Genomic DNA, 15,758 nt, shown 5'->3' with positions numbered 1-15,758 from the left:
GAGTGCTCCCAACCCTGAAACTCAGCAGCTGAAAATGAACCATGTGAGACTGATTTCGTTTGACTGATAAAACACAGAAAATAAACCCTGCTAGAAGGGTGTCCTTTCCAGAACCTGCTGGGCACTGCAACTAACCTTCAAAGATGATCCTTCTATGCTGCAAATTTACTTTTGTCTCTGCAGTTGCAGGACACTATGGTACCTCTACACCAGTTCCTTCTACAGATAGAAAGCAGATGTGTGATTTCCACCATACAATATGATACATATGATACACACGCATGTTATGCATGCCATATATACTGCATAAAACATATGTAAAGTATTACTGCATAACATATGCTATATATATGTACTTAACAATATAGTCTACATATGATAGATATGATGTGCGTATAATTCCAGGTTCTAATTCCCTCCTAAACCCTAACCCTGTAAACCCTCCTGCCTAGCTGGCATTCCCAAGTGGGAGGTAGGCCTGACTCCTGCACTTAATAATTCTACAATGTACTCATAGTTGTTTTATTTATTTATTTATTTATTTTTTTGGTACCGGGAATCGAACTTGGGTCCTGGTGCTTGCTCTTCATCTCTTACAGGAGACAACAGTGGTACTCAGCCCATAGGAGTAATATGAGTATTAAGTGAGATTATGCATGTGACACACTCAGGGCTGCAGCGCACAAATTGTAAGGTCTTCAGAAATGCAGACGTGGTATACAGTTAGGACAGTGTTAAACCAAAGGTTGTGCCAAGACCTAGCCTTGGGTTCCTCCATAACTCCTCTTACCCCGCACTGTCTTTCTGAAACAACTTTTCTTTTCCCTGTCCATTCCAAAAGGAGCACCATCTCTCAGAATTCAAGTACTGAACCTCTCAAAGCCTGTGGACCATTCATATCTAAACCACTAGAGGCGCTAACAAAGTATACATTCCTGAGCCCCACAGGCTTTGAGAACCTGTGCTCCAGACTAGGAGATTAATGGTGAAATTTCCATGAAGACATTTCCAACACTTGCAGGCAGATATGATTGCCTTTCTGCTTTCAATTTTACAGACACATCAAAGACAACATGAGCTTTGCAGACACTTATTGTTCAAAAGACAACCTTCCCCCAAATTTAAGAAAAATTGTATATCAAAAATACTACTAACAGGACAACTAAAATGTAAAAGAACAACCCAAAGAATGTAAGGAAGTATTTGCAAATGCCATATCTACTAAGAGAATAATATCCAAAAGATATAGAGAACTACTAAAGTTTAGCAAGAGGAACATGTACAAGGAATGTGATTATTATCTACTGCAAACACGTATGTATGAACAAAAACTAAAAACTGAAAAAGTAAAGGCAAACCATATGCTTTAGGAAAAAAAATAAGCAAAGGACATGAATAAACACTTCCCAAAACGAAGCATACAAATAGCAAATAGGACAAAAGAAGTGGTCAATGTCAGTAATCACAGGGAAATGCAGTTAAAAAACTACAAGAGAAGTGGGGGAAGAATCGGGGGGAGAACAACAAATATTGGCTGGAACGTGGAGAAGCTGGAACACTTAACTCTGCACTATTGGTGGGAGTGTAAGCTAGTACAGCTGCTGTAGAAAACAATGGAGCGGTTCCTCAAAAACTAAAAACGAAATTTCTTTATGATCCAGCAATTCTACTTCTGTGTAAATGCATAAAATCTAAAATCAGAGATGCAATGAAATACTGACAGTCCTACGTTCACTGCAGTGTGTGCGTGTGTGTGTGTGTGTGTGCACGCACGCGTGTGCACATGTGCCTGGGTGTGTGTTGCTGGGGATTGAACACAGGGCCTTCACTCTGAGCTACATCTCCAACTCTTTCCATTTTTCATTATGAGATAGGGTTTTCCTAAGCCACTAAGTTTCCCGGGACTGGGCTCAGACTTGTGATCCTTCTGCCTCAGCCTCCCATAGAGTTGGGATTACAGGTATGCGCCACTACATCAGCTATAATAGCATTATTCAAAATAGCCAAAAGGTGAAAGTCATTTAATTGTCCACTGATGTAAGAATGGATGAAAAAATATGTTATATACATACAATGGAATATTATTCACCTTAAAGTAGGAAGAAAATTCTGATCCATGGGTGTTCCTTGAGGACATTGTGCTAAGTGACACAAGCCAGCCACAAAAGGACAAATATTGCATATCCATGCAAGTGAGGTACACAGAGCAGTCACATCATGGAGACAGGAAATAGAAATAGACGACTGCCTGGGCTAAGGAATGGAGAGTTTTTGCTTTATGGGTGCAATTTGAGTTTTACAAGATAAGAGATTTTCAAGGCAGATGGTGGTGATGCTTGCACAACACTGTGAATATATTTAATACCACTGAACTATAACCTTAAAAATGATTAAGACGGTCAATAAAAAACACACACACACACACACACACAATGGCTTTCAAATTCTCTCCAACTACTCCATGTAAAGAAAGCCAAAAAAAATACTTGTTTCTCAACATTGTTGGGATGAAAGAGAAATTGAATAAGAATAGCAAGGATGAAGACTGATGCTTCTTTTAAAATTAGAACTTTCTCAGAAGTATATATTTTTTTTTAGTTTAGATACAAAGTGTTCCCCAGAGAGGTGTGCAGAGATGGTGCTTTCAGAAAGTGACTGGGCCATGGCAGACTGCATTCATCAATCTATTGTTGAGTCCACAGTGAAATGTGTTGTCAGGAGGTGGGGCATGTCCCCTGCCCCTTTCTCTCACTCTGGCTCTTTCTCTGCTCTCTCTGCTTCTAGAAACCAAAAGTCAAGCAGCTTCACTCTGCCATCCTCTTCCACCATGATTGTTCTGCTTTGCAGCCAGCCAACCATGGGTTGAAACCTTTGAATAACCCTTTCCTCACTTAAACTGCAGGTGCTTGTATTTGTCCCAGCAACAGGAAAGCCAAGGAATGCAAATATATGTCCATTGCATCAGTGTGACAAGCTACCCTACTATGTCTTGAAATCTTAGGCTTTCCAGAGTTCCGGGGACACTGTTTAATTTAAATCTGGTCTAAGTGCCATGCTTGCAGTTTTGCCCACAGTTTGCCCAAACTGGAGAACATCATCTTTTGATGACAGAGTATCTGTAAGTCTAAATCCATCTCCTCTCCCTCAGCTTCAGTTTTCTCTTCTGGAACAAATATTCTGAAAATTTGATAAGTGCACATTGGAATCACTTGAAGAGCTCGTTAAAATGTGCAGATTTCCAGGACCCTCTCTGTGGGACTTGAATTCACCTGGCACAGGAAGCCACTTTTTAATTAGCACTATACTGAAGCAGACTTAGGCTACACTGAGAAACATCAGTCTAGAGACATGGGGTCAATTAGTTCCTCTGCCTTTGGTTCAAGAGAGCCTGCATTCCAAAGATACTGTCCCTGAAAATCCTATCTCGGTCCATGTTTATACATCAAGTTATATTTCCTCACGGATCTATCTGATAATTCTTCATCTCCATTCATTATGAATTCCAACACATAGTAAAGCATAAATTTCAAGTTTATTTTTGGCAGTGCTTTTCTTCAAGCCTCAATGACTTCCGAAGATAAGGATTTGGTTTTTCTATTCTGTATATGTCTGTCTCAAGTTAATATGTTTATTGGAACTCCTATATAAGAGCTGTTATCAAATTTTAGCAGGTCTCAAAATCATCTGGGGCAATAGGGGAAATTAAAATAAAGGTTCACAGGCTTCATGGCTGAAGTCCTGCCTCAAGCCCAGGAACCTGCATTTCAACAAGTTATGTGATTCAGGTACAGTAGTCACTTGTCAGGCTTGGAGCCATCCAGCTGTAGAACCTTCTTCTAAATCTTTTCCATAAAACTGGAAATCAAGCATATTTGTTATTGTCTAGAATTTGACTGTCTAATGCAAATAAAGAGTCGTCAAACTCATTTAGACCTCAAAGAATTCAGCCCTTTCACTTTTTAGATGAGGAGCCTGAGGCTCAGAGAGGTAACATGACTTGCCCAAAACCATGGCTGGACTAAAACCTAGGTGGGACTCTCACTCAGCCATAATCCAGTGGCCTCCCAGGAAATGAGAGCTCATACTTCATTGGCCTGGGGTTCATGCACCTGCATCCAAAGCAGCAGATGCTCCAGAGCCTGGGGATACAGGGGAGCCAATAGTCTCTCTATGTGCTCTGCAGGTTCCCAGGCAAGGACAGCTGGGCCAGGCTGTTAGGAACAGCACAAAGGGGATGTTCTGAAATCCAGCAGCTCTTGTGGGGCCACTGCCCTCCACCTTGCTGAGAGTTGTAAATTTCTAGAGATTCTGTATGTGGTAAAGGACTATTTATTTTTTTAAAGATCTGGGTGTTAGGTGCATGAGGAATTCATTTTATTATTCTTCACCTTTAAATAGCAATAGGTTCCATAATGAAAAACTTTTAAAAGGAAAGAAATAGTGTGAGAGAATGAAAAAAAAAAGACCTCTAAGTGGGATAGAAAAGACCACGATTTTTCATTGGAATGATGAGATCATGAGATCGGCAGAGAGGATTTGTCAGACTGTGGTGTAGATCTTGGTGGCTTTCATATTTTGGGAGAGTTGGGGTCATATCTCACATCACACACCAAGAAAAATTTCAAGCATTGAAAAGACCACCAAAATAGAAGAAAACGTGACAGAATTATTTTGTAACCTTAGAAGGGAAACTTCAAAATTATGAGTCAAAATCCAAAGGTATAAAAATGATTAGTATATGTGACTACAAAAAATTAAAATCTACATGGGGAAAACATCATCAGCAAATTCAAGAGGCAAACAAACAAACAAAAAGCTAGGGGACACATTTGTAATCCCACCACAAATGAAAGTTTTATCCCTCGAATAAATAAATTAATCAGGAAAAAAGACCAACTTATGAATAAAAACATATAGAAAGTTGTCAAAAAAGAAATTATGGAAGGGCCAGGGATTTAACTCCGTGGCTCTGCTGCCTGCCTCGAGAGCGCAAGGTCCTGAGTTTGATCCCCAGTACCAAAAAAATAAATAAAAGGATATCTGTAATATATGAAAATATGCTCAAATTTCACTGATAATAAAAGGTACAAGTTAAAATACATGTGAGCATATTTGTTTACCTCAGCAAAATCAGAGGAGGTGGTTTACACACTGTATAGGCAAAGACCTGAGGGAAATGGGCTCTCTCATATATTGATATAGTAAATACAAAGTCTCTTTGGAAGGAATTTGTCATTATCTGTCAAAATGACAATGCCCTGTAGTCTTTGACCCCTTTCTCAGGATATTTGATTTCACAGTGCATGAAACATGTGTACAAAGATATTCATTGCAGCAGCACTGTTTGCAATAGCAAAAGACTGGAAGCAATGTGAATGTCCATTAATGGGCACTGACTAAGACAGTGTGGGAAAGATCTGGAAGGATGTGCTGGGCCGTCTAGAAAGCAATGTGGTTCCTGTGGAAGGAGTGTACTAAGCAGGCCAGGAACTATGTGGGAGACATCATGGTTCATCTTTTTATATACTTTCTGATTTTAGAATCATGTATATGTATTATCTAGTCAAAATTTAATTTACTTAAGTAACTAGGAGCCCGTCACCACGTGTGATTTCCCCTAACACTAACCCCGCCAAAACGGAATCTCTAGGATCAAGCCCTGCCATAACTCACCCCTCAGGACTGTACTAAATTATTTGTTAAAGAAAGACTCTACCCCCATGAGCTCTAGTTTCTGAGTTTAATGTAACATTGCAAAGTGCCCCCCAAATGAGAGACTGAGTACAGAGTGAAGCACCATCTGCCCAAGTCTTTTAAGATGGATGTCATAATTATGATGAGTCTTCTAGAAAAAAAAAATTAAATCTAGAGACAGGAATGGTTTCCACTTCTCTAATCCTTTTGGCGGGATATTATATATATATAGGAAATAAATGAAAGATTTAAAAATAGTCCATTTTGAGCCGTGGATGATCAGTGGATGAAGTGGAAGGCAGCTGGCCTTCAACCACGGTTTCCAAACACTTTTATCCCCATTGCACTGATGGTCTGTCCAAAGTAACGATACATATGTTAATTAAAATACCAAATGAAAACCCTATACTCATGGCTAAGATGGGAAGTCAGCCAAAAAAAAAAAATCTGTCTTTTCTGGTATTTACTCAAGTTAAATCTATACACAGTCTACGACCCAGCATTTTTGGTCTTAGGTTCACACCAAGAATACACTCACTTACGCAGCAAAATACATGTGTGAGAATGTCCTTAGAAGCACTACTCATGACACCCCAGAACATGACATTAACCAAGTGTTCAAGATCAGAAGAGACAGATACATTTGTGGCATTTTTCCAGCCACGACATTCCCTACCACAATGGGGCTGACAGAACTGGGATTACATGCAGTAATCTCTCACAAGGGATGCTGAACCTAAGAAGACAAACCAAAAAAGAGAACAAATGGTGTTTTATTTGTATGTGGAAATAACAACAAAAAGGGAATCACTGGCTTTAGGAAGTGAGGATGGTTGGTGGAAGAGGGTGTGGAGGATATTCCTGGGGATTAGTGACCAGGATGATCAGTTTGTACAAAGCTATCAAGCCACAAGCCTTACTATTTGTAACCTTTACATTTTGGTTATGCTTTCACTTAAAAGTTAAAAAAAACTTATTTCAAGCCAGAATGAGCAGAGTATGAATTCATTTTTGTATGTCATGGGCTTAACATCCAAGTAAGTGCTCTCCTAGGCCCTACTGTGTTACCAAAGAGATTCCAACAGAGCCTGAAAGCACAGGATGCTCTCAGCAGTAATTCCTGAGGGATTATACAGAGTCCAGCTTGGACTATTCAGAGGGGTCCCTCACTCCCCAGCCAGACAGAGCAAGCAGAGCCTGCACGACAGCCAGCCCAGAGAGGTTATTTACTGAGCTTCCAAGCACACCTGCCATGGTGTGTCATGCTCCGCTTTCCCTGACGCCTGAAATTCCCATGGACGTTAATCTTCTGGATAATCAAAATCCCTCTCCTTCAAACAACTCCGCCATTGAAAATGAAATCATTTATAACAAAATCCTTTCTACATAGCATCTAGCACATTCCTGACTTTTTGCAGATCCACAGAATAGAACTTAACTTAGACAACAAGCCACACCACTTATAATGAGGTCACCATTTGGGCACTGCCCCAAATACTTCCCATCAACTTTTCTCTCAGTTCTCATGAAATCCTTATGAAATTGGTACTGTTTTTTCCTGTGTTGTGTGTGAGGCTTAAGATGATTAAATGCCTGTCCCAGGGCACACAGCAAATGCAGTGAGGCAGAGAATATACTCTCTCAAACCCTCAACTCAGGAGCAGTGTTCTGTGTCTTCCCTACAGATTTGCTGATGACTGACGGATTGGACACGACCCTCCACAGCGCCGACAGGTAGGCAGGAAGACTAGCTGAACCTTTAGAGAGGTGGTTGGAGTTCTCATTGCTTCTCTGTCTTTCTTTTCTTTTTCCTTCAGTGTTTTTCCCCCCTCCGGTGCTGAGGAATGATCCCAGGGTTTCACACAAAGTGCTGGGCAAATGCCCTACCAGTGAGCTGAACACAGCCTCCTTCATCAATATTACACTATTTGTTTCCCACAAAACTATTTTCAGTATGCTACACCCCCTAAAAAAATCCCTACCTGAAATGTGATTTTTAAAAATCTTTGTTTCTACTTCTTTAAGTTCTCACTTCTTAGGTCTTTCTATTTGGCTAAAATCTCCCATGAAGTTGGGACAACTTCTTGAGCAATTTCAGAAACCCTCTGGTTCTCTGCATTTCCCAGTGTCATGGATTTGCCTTTTCTTAACACAGCTGAGGAGGATGCCTGTGATGCTTGTCAGAGTAACGAAAACAGTCCTCCACTGGGGTCCATCTGGCCTGTAGCCGCTCTCCAGAAAACTACGACAGCCGTGAAGATAAGCACCAACCCATGCAGAGTCAGTTCTGGCAAGGTTTATCAGCCAGCAGGACTGCAGAGAAAAAAGAACTACTGTCCTTACCCTGTTTTCAAGCTGACCAAGGCGTCCTCCACTCCCTTCTGATTAAATTTGGTCATGTACTGATGCATGTAGGGGTAGTTATTCCGAATGTTCCTCTCTGTGCTCCCGTTAGGTACCGTTCCAAAGCGGAAAGGCGGGGAATAGTCGTGAGGTCTCTGAAACTGAAGAGAGAGAAAAAAGACAAGGAGAAGTGGCGGGGGGCAGGAAGAGGGAAAAAGGAAGAAGAAATTAGCCATGATTTTGTTTCTTGTCAGGAGTTAAACACATTCGTTCATGCAGGACAATTTTTAAAAATTTACTTTGTTCTTGATCACTTCGTCCATTGGTCCATGAGTTCCAGTAGGTTGGGAACAGTGTATTTATTTTTGGAACTATCCCTCAATTCCTAGCACAGGACTTAGCTGTGTGCTCAGTAGATATTTGTTGGGGTGAATTTTCAAGTGCTCTCAGAGAGACAAGCACACAGTTGTCGTGCTAAGGAAATGTTCATCTGGAATAGATATATGACTTCCGCCCAGTTCATTTATCTGCTTCACGAAGAAGTTTCCTGTGGTCCCCCTACCCACCTCTTTACCTCCACACCATTTACAATTACTTTGCACCCACCAGAAAATGTCTCTGTGTTGCCATTCACCCATCCTCCACTCACTGGCTCATTCATTCCCAAAAGCAGTACTCTTTGAGTGTCTTGGATGCCCCAGGCATAGGGCCTGACCCCCAGAAGGCTCTGTGACTAATAGCAAAGCTGAAGTCCCTAACAACGCAGTAGCTTCCTGCCAATGTCCAGGAAGTTCTCGAACCTACACAAAGCCAAGTTTGTCCATGCTCCTTGAATCTTCCCTGACTAATATTGTCTGCATCACCCCTGAGGAGAACTAGGATGCCTAGCACCATGTCCCTAAAACACCTCTTTTGCACTCCCAAGACTCCTGCCTAGTCCAGGGCACATTGTAAGGGCATCACCAGATGGGGTCCAAGGAGGTCCCCCAAGAGGAAATGGGGACCTTAACTCCTCCCTTCTGTGGAGTAGGTTGTAGGTTCACTGAGTTGTGCCTCAGAAGAAAATTACAGGACAGGTCAGCGAGAGGCATTAGAAAGGTTTATTAGGCAAAACAAATGTACACACTGAGAGAGAATCAAGTGCAGGCCCCCCAGATAGAGGCACATTATGATCTGGGAATGGCAGTTTTGTGTGGTCTTGAGGGTGTTCTCAAGATGGGTAACCTAGAATATGTATTGCTACTGTCTGTCAGGCCATCCACGTGGTGCTAGGTTAGAATGCAAACCGTGTGCCTGTGTTTGAAATTTGGAGATCTGCTGCCCACTTACATACCCATGCTGCTCCCTTAAGGATGGAAGTCTGTGAGAAGCAGAATCATTTACAGGAAAAAAGAACAGGATCCAATTCACAGACTTATTGTGTCTTTAAGACCCCAAGGAATTTTTTTAGTGAGCTTTCAAGAAGGGAAAAGGGCACTGTAAATTTGGGCAACTTTTATGTCCTGAAACTGCAGCTTTTCTTAAAAGCACCATTTTAAAATTACAACTTGCCTTGTGTCCTTACTACTCATCTCTATTTCTTCCATCTTACCTCAGGGGGCAGGAACCAGACCACTGCGATAAGTATTATCTGAGGGGACACTGGGAGCTGGACAAACCGCTGCCCTTCTGCTTGTATGCTGAGTCAGTTGTTCCTTGGAACGCTGGTTATACAACGGAACAAAGCAAGCTAATGGTGTTACTGTTTCTGCAGCCTGATCTGTGATGCTCACCTCCCTGCAGTAACTAGGTGTGGATCCAAGCAATGTGGAGCCCTACAGCCCAGCCAGCAGCCACTGCATACTCTGAGAAATTCTCAGGCACTTTCCCGGGCTGGCCTGCTGCTCTAGTCCAGCCCCCTACCACCAGACATCCCAAGTAGCTCCTGCTGACTTCCTGTCCAGCCCACTGCCACCGGACCCCATCCTTTTCTGCCACCAAGTCTCAAATAACCCCATTTCCCACAGGCCATCTCTTGGCAAAGCACACCTCAGCCCCAGTACAGCTGTGGGCGTGACACTGTGCTTTCTCAACTTTGATCTTTCAGGAACCCAACCTGGTTTAGAAGTTAAGAGAACTGAGTCTGATCCCAGAAATACAAACCTAGAAACAGCACTGGAGGGGCTGAGTGTGTGTTCAGGCCTCCTGGTTGGAAAGTTAAACTATCATTTACAAACTATGCAACCTTAGACAAGTCACTTTACTTCCTGCTGCCTCAATTTTCCACCTGTGGAATGGGTCTCTCCAAGGTACTTCCCTTATAGGGTCACTGTGAAGAAAAAAAACCACATTTTTAAAGTAACTGAAATAGTTCCTGGAACTGAATAAGAGGTCAAAAATAAAGCTTTTATCGCTTTTTGTTTTTATGATTGTTGCAGGAAAAAAATATAACAGGCTGAATTTTTCTATGAAATATGGAATCGTGGAACTAGAAATTAGTGGTAATGATGACTGGAACTTTTCGAAGACTTAGTTGGAAATAACACTGTGCCACGTGGTTAATCCTTGCAATAGCCCTACTAGGTAGCTAATCTTAGAGACCCCATTTTACAGATAAGGAAACTGAGGCTCTGAGAAGTTACACAACCTATTAACAAATAGTCCAAAATTCAAACCTAGACATGCTTCCCCCAGTGTTAACTCTGTAATTCATCAGAAACCATTGCCAGAGAATCCTTCCGTGGTTAGAGAAGGGGACCTGAAGACCCAGACCGGAAAACGATACCCACCAAGTTGGTGCCAGAGCTAGGACTATGATGCAAAAGTCTCTCCAACTTCTGATCCAGGGCACCTTCCACAGAACCAAGAACTGTTAGAGAAGGTGTCCAAGTCCTCCCAATACTTAGACCAACCGGAAACATTCCTCTTTCTCTACACTCACATTTCATGTCACTGTTAATTAAAATTTCCATTGAGAACTGGTTTCCTTGCATTAGCCATGCTGCTGCCTAATAAGCAGCTATCACTGGATTTGGGAGAAGTAGGCAGCCATTGTCCAAATGGGATTCTCCTTTCAAATTACACTTGGCACTGAGTGTGAGTGTGTGTGTGTGTGTGTGTGTGTGTGTGTGTGTGTGTGCTCATGTACAATCACTCAGTCCTGCAACATCCCCACTCCTCACCAAACTTGAAGGCACAAGCCCAGGCTCATTTCAGACGGCCACCTGCTCTGGGGAGCAGTGGTAACAGCACTCTACCTTTCAAATCACTTGGCACTGAGTGTGAGTGTGTGTGTGTGTGTGTGTGTGTGTGTGTGTGTGTGTGCTCATGTACAATCACTCAGTCCTGCAACATCCCCACTCCTCACCAAACTTGAAGGCACAAGCCCAGGCTCATTTCAGACGGCCACCTGCTCTGGGGAGCAGTGGTAACAGCACTCTTTATAAATCTCATGCTGTAGCAGCCGCTGCTGGTCTCTAGGACACCAAGAGATGGCCTAGTTGACTGAGTGCCTCCCACTTCACTCCCCATCTGTCACTGAGAAACAGTGTAGCTCTAAGATTCGCTTTCTTCCTTCCCAATGATTTGCACAGTGGTGGGGACAGACACACGGTCTCAGGGACACTCCCGTACTTCCCTGGCATTGACACACCATCCCGTACGCAATGTTCAGCCCAGGGTCAACATCCAGAACCTTTCCTATTACAACTAAGACTGCCGATGTTTTTTTGAGACAGGGTCTCACTTTGTAGCTCAGGCCTTCCTCGAACCCACACCAATCCTTTTGCCTCAGCCTCCTGAGTGCTAGGATTACAGGTGTGTGCCACCAAGCCTGGCCAGACTGCCAAACTTTTGAAAGCATCACTCCCAATACACTTCCTGTTACCAGCCTGTACACACACACATCTCACAGGAACCTCTTTCTGTGTGTAATGTACACTGACGCTATCCATTATGTTCTATATTTTTCATGGTCACAACCCTCAAATTAATGTCAAGCTTCACTGAAAAGCATGACCTGCAGTATGACAAGTCAGGAGCCAGGATGGCTCACCTCTGATGATGACCTCCAGGGAATCTTTCTCCCAGAGCACTGCATGTGTAAACAGAAAGGAACACATGTGGGCTTCAGCAAAGGAAGGGGAGGTGCCCAGGTTCCCACCATCGTTACAGGGTTCAGAGCCCAGAGATCTCCTCTGGTCTTCTCTCAAGGATGCCCTCGCTGGGCCTTGGGCTTAGGGAAGTCACAGCAGCTTCTCATCTTCCACTTAGGAAGTGCACAGTTGTGAGCTTCCCATTCAGCTCTCTGAGCCTCAGTTTCTCTATCTGTAAACTTGGATTTGCTTTTGCAATTGTATAGTACTTGGGAAAACACCTGGCCTCCTCTACTCCTTCATAGATATCACGTCACATGTTGCATGTTACTTGCACTCATATCAGTCCTGGAAACCTGTCACTACCCACAGCAGCTGCAGCCACATAACAGAGCCAATAACCCTCCAGTTCGGAGAACACAGGTCGCACCTTCTGAAAAAGGCTTCCCCTTCAATGTGGAGACAAGTCTGAAGGTCATGCAAAAGACTAAAATATGGCAAACATTTATAATGGAGAGATAGAGAGGTGGGACTGGGAAATAAACTTTTAAGGCAATGCAGCAATTAGCTAGGAAATTTCTTTATGTTTGTTATGAATCGAAAGTTACACATTTCATAAAGCTATTTGTTTTCCGCGTCTTGAAATGAGGGACATCTGGCAAGTGGAGCGCCTATTCCTAGCACAGTCTCCGGTGGGTGCAGTGATACATGCTTCATGCGAGCATCAAACAGGTGCGGTCTGCAGCAGAGCAGTTGGCTTGGGGCCCTCCCTGCCCCTGCCAGGACCACTCAGCGGTGCTGGCACAGTGCACAGAGGCAGCACGACTCCTTGAGAACACAAACGTGGGCTCATTTGCTAAGGGAAGCCCTCTATGTTTCCTCCTTGGGCTGCTGCAAAAGACCAGCTCAGTGCAATAGCATTCTGGGCCCTAAAAGCCAGGAATGGTTTGGATCAGGAGGTAATGAAAAGGAGGACTGTGAGAAAGAAGGAAGGAGGGAAGAGCATGAGACAGAGAGGCATGGGAAGAGGAAGACGAAAGGAAGAAATAACACCTGTGATGGGATCACCCATGGGATAATTTCTAGCCCTCCCATTGACCTTGCCAGAAAGGTGCTGCTACCATCCCTTCATAAGGAAGTTACGCCTTGGGGATACGCAAGTATGCGAAGATATACAGCCCTTACAAGGCAAGATCAGGATTTGAATCAGGTCCATTTGACCCAAAATATGAAGCTGCCCCCCAGCATTACCTGAATCTCCCTTCCAGAGATGAGTTTCCTACATCATAGTGATTCCCAACGTGTTGGAAAAGGTCTCTACCAACGTCTCCACTTGCCTTTAATAATTCCCAGGAAAGTCTGTCCCCACAAACTCACTAATAATGTAAGCCTGTGCTTACCTAAGCACACCGTGGATGTTGTTCACAGCAACACTAGAGGTTGTACACTGATTGTTGTATAATTATTTATGAGTAAAAAACAAAGCAATCACCGCCGTGTACAGTATTAAAATAAACAGACCCAATACAGGTTTGTGTTTTGCAAATTTTCTTGTTGTGTCTACCATTGATCTTCTGGGAGCAGTTAGATCATTTGCTCTAAGAAGTTTGCTGTTTATCTAGTTGTAACCAATATTTAATTAAAAGAGCTACTGGCTTCCCTTTAATGCTCCAAGCATGGAAACTAACCTATGCCCCCTGATGATAAGGTATCTGCTACCGGGGATTTCCAATTCAGAGAAGGTCAAATTATTGGTGCATTTAACTAGTTTTCCCACAAGTGGTCTTCTTACGTAGACCTAGAACTATAAAGTGAGGGATTTTTTCCCCCTTTGCTTTTGAAAATAGCAACAAAGAACAAAACACACTGCCAAACACTTTCTTGAAAATCTTTCTCTTTCAAGACTTGGCTTCCCCTGGTTCTACCATAACTTCCAGTCCCTTCTAGGAACTCCTTGTTTTGATGCTGTAACACAATGAAGTCACATAACAGTCTTTGTATCTGTGGAGCATCTGACGGGGTAGGAAGTGGATTAGCGCATGTGGTTTCCTTGGATCATTTCTGTAACTCTGTCTCCCTGACTGACAGAGAAGAACAAGCAGGCCCAGTGAGGTGACAGAACACAGCTAGTTGTGGCAGACAGGAAATGGGAATCAAACTTTCCTGACTCTAAATGCAGCACTTTGGTGCCTCCAGGATGCCTTTGTGCTTTGGCTGCTCTACCAAAAGCCAACCCTGAGCCAAGAAAATGGGTAAACACGATTAGTTAATGACAAACTCCAGGAGAAACCAATAAGGGAGTAGTGGTGAGGTTAGGAAGGACTAGAGAAAAGCCAACCACAGTCTGATAAAAGCCAATGCCAGTCTCTGCCTGATCCTGCAGGAAACTGTGGAGAACCAACTGTGCCTCGGTGTTTGTCTTGCTTTAAAAGCTAGAGTGAAGCTGGGCTTTTGTATTCATCACACAGGTTGTAGGTGGCAGCAAGGACAGGCAGAACTTAAATCCAAGGCGTTGACCATCTCAGTGTCCAGAGATAATAACCATCTGAAGATTCCTGGTAGGAACCTACAGCAAAATAGGTAGAGTTGTGGCTGGGCACAGAGGGCCAGAAAAGGGATCCCCGGAGACCCAGGTGGGGGTGCTCAGTGTGCGTGTATTCACCCAGCCGATAAGTAGGTATTGAGCGCCCCAGGGCCAGCGAACTCTGTGAAAAGTGAATACATTTTTGTTCTTGTTGATATTCTTCATCTTATCTGGGGAAAGGGAATTTAGAGGAGCACGGAAGGAAGTGGGGGGAGGGGAGGGGAATTCGAAAAGGAATCAAGCTGTGTTATGTGTATGTACCCAAGGTAATGAGCTGCACATACTAAAAATAGGTACTAATAAAACATAAATAAATTTGAGGGAAAAAAAGATGCTGCACGTAAAGTACTCGGTACAGTGGCAGGCTGGTACGAGCTAAGCCCTTAACGTTGAAAAAAAAAAAGAAAAGAAAAGAACGGTATATACACAGTTTGATAAAAATATATGGTAGATGTTTAGATTAGAAAGTTTGTTATAACAAAGGACACATTGCTGTTAACCCCCTCAAACAGTCCTCTTGGCTTGGGGCACACTCATCGCGGCGTTCTTGCCCCTCTCAGGGGCAGTCCTGGAAGCCCTCCTTCATGTCTCTGCAAGGCAAGATGAGAACTATGATGCACGTGCTGCCGAGTGCCATCCGGCAGAAAGGTGGGCCCATGAAAGCGCTGTGGAGAGCCTTCATCCGCCTTATTCACTGGATCTGGCCCCATATGACTTCTGGCTCTCCCTCAAAGTCAAAGTGACCGTGAAAGGTGAACATTTCGAGTCAATTCGGGATATTGACGCAGCTACCAAAGGGCACCTAAAGACACTCATAGAAGAAGACTCCCAGAACTTCCTCAAAGTGGCAAGGAGGATGGGATAAGTGTGTCTGAAGTGCGTGCATGTGTGTCTGTGTGTCTGTGTGTGTGTGTGTGTGTGTGAGAGAGAGTGAGAGAGAGAATGTGTAGCGTTTCAAGAGCAATTACTAGTAATGTGTATTTCTCTTGAATTTTTTAAAAAATTTGAACATTCACTGTTTGATCAATCACACCTCATATCCAAAGTCCTCACATCCACAGCGG

General features: G+C 43.2%; 1 protein-coding gene across 1 annotated transcript in view; it reads right to left on the bottom strand.

Moving 5' to 3' along the window:
• The window catches only part of Grin2a (glutamate ionotropic receptor NMDA type subunit 2A), a 381,170-nt gene that overhangs the window by 54,420 nt on the left and 310,992 nt on the right, over positions 1-15,758 (bottom strand). Inside the window, exon 10 of the mRNA XM_010609958.3 lies at positions 8,038-8,198. Coding sequence (XP_010608260.1) covers positions 8,038-8,198 — 161 coding nt within the window. The remainder of the gene's footprint in view (positions 1-8,037; positions 8,199-15,758) is intronic.

The sequence above is a fragment of the Fukomys damarensis genome, unplaced genomic scaffold, assembly GCF_012274545.1.
Source record: "Fukomys damarensis isolate Sample0158 unplaced genomic scaffold, DMR_v1.0_HiC HiC_scaffold_34, whole genome shotgun sequence".
Lineage (NCBI taxonomy): Eukaryota > Metazoa > Chordata > Mammalia > Rodentia > Bathyergidae > Fukomys > Fukomys damarensis.
This window is presented reverse-complemented; position numbering and strand designations above follow the sequence as displayed.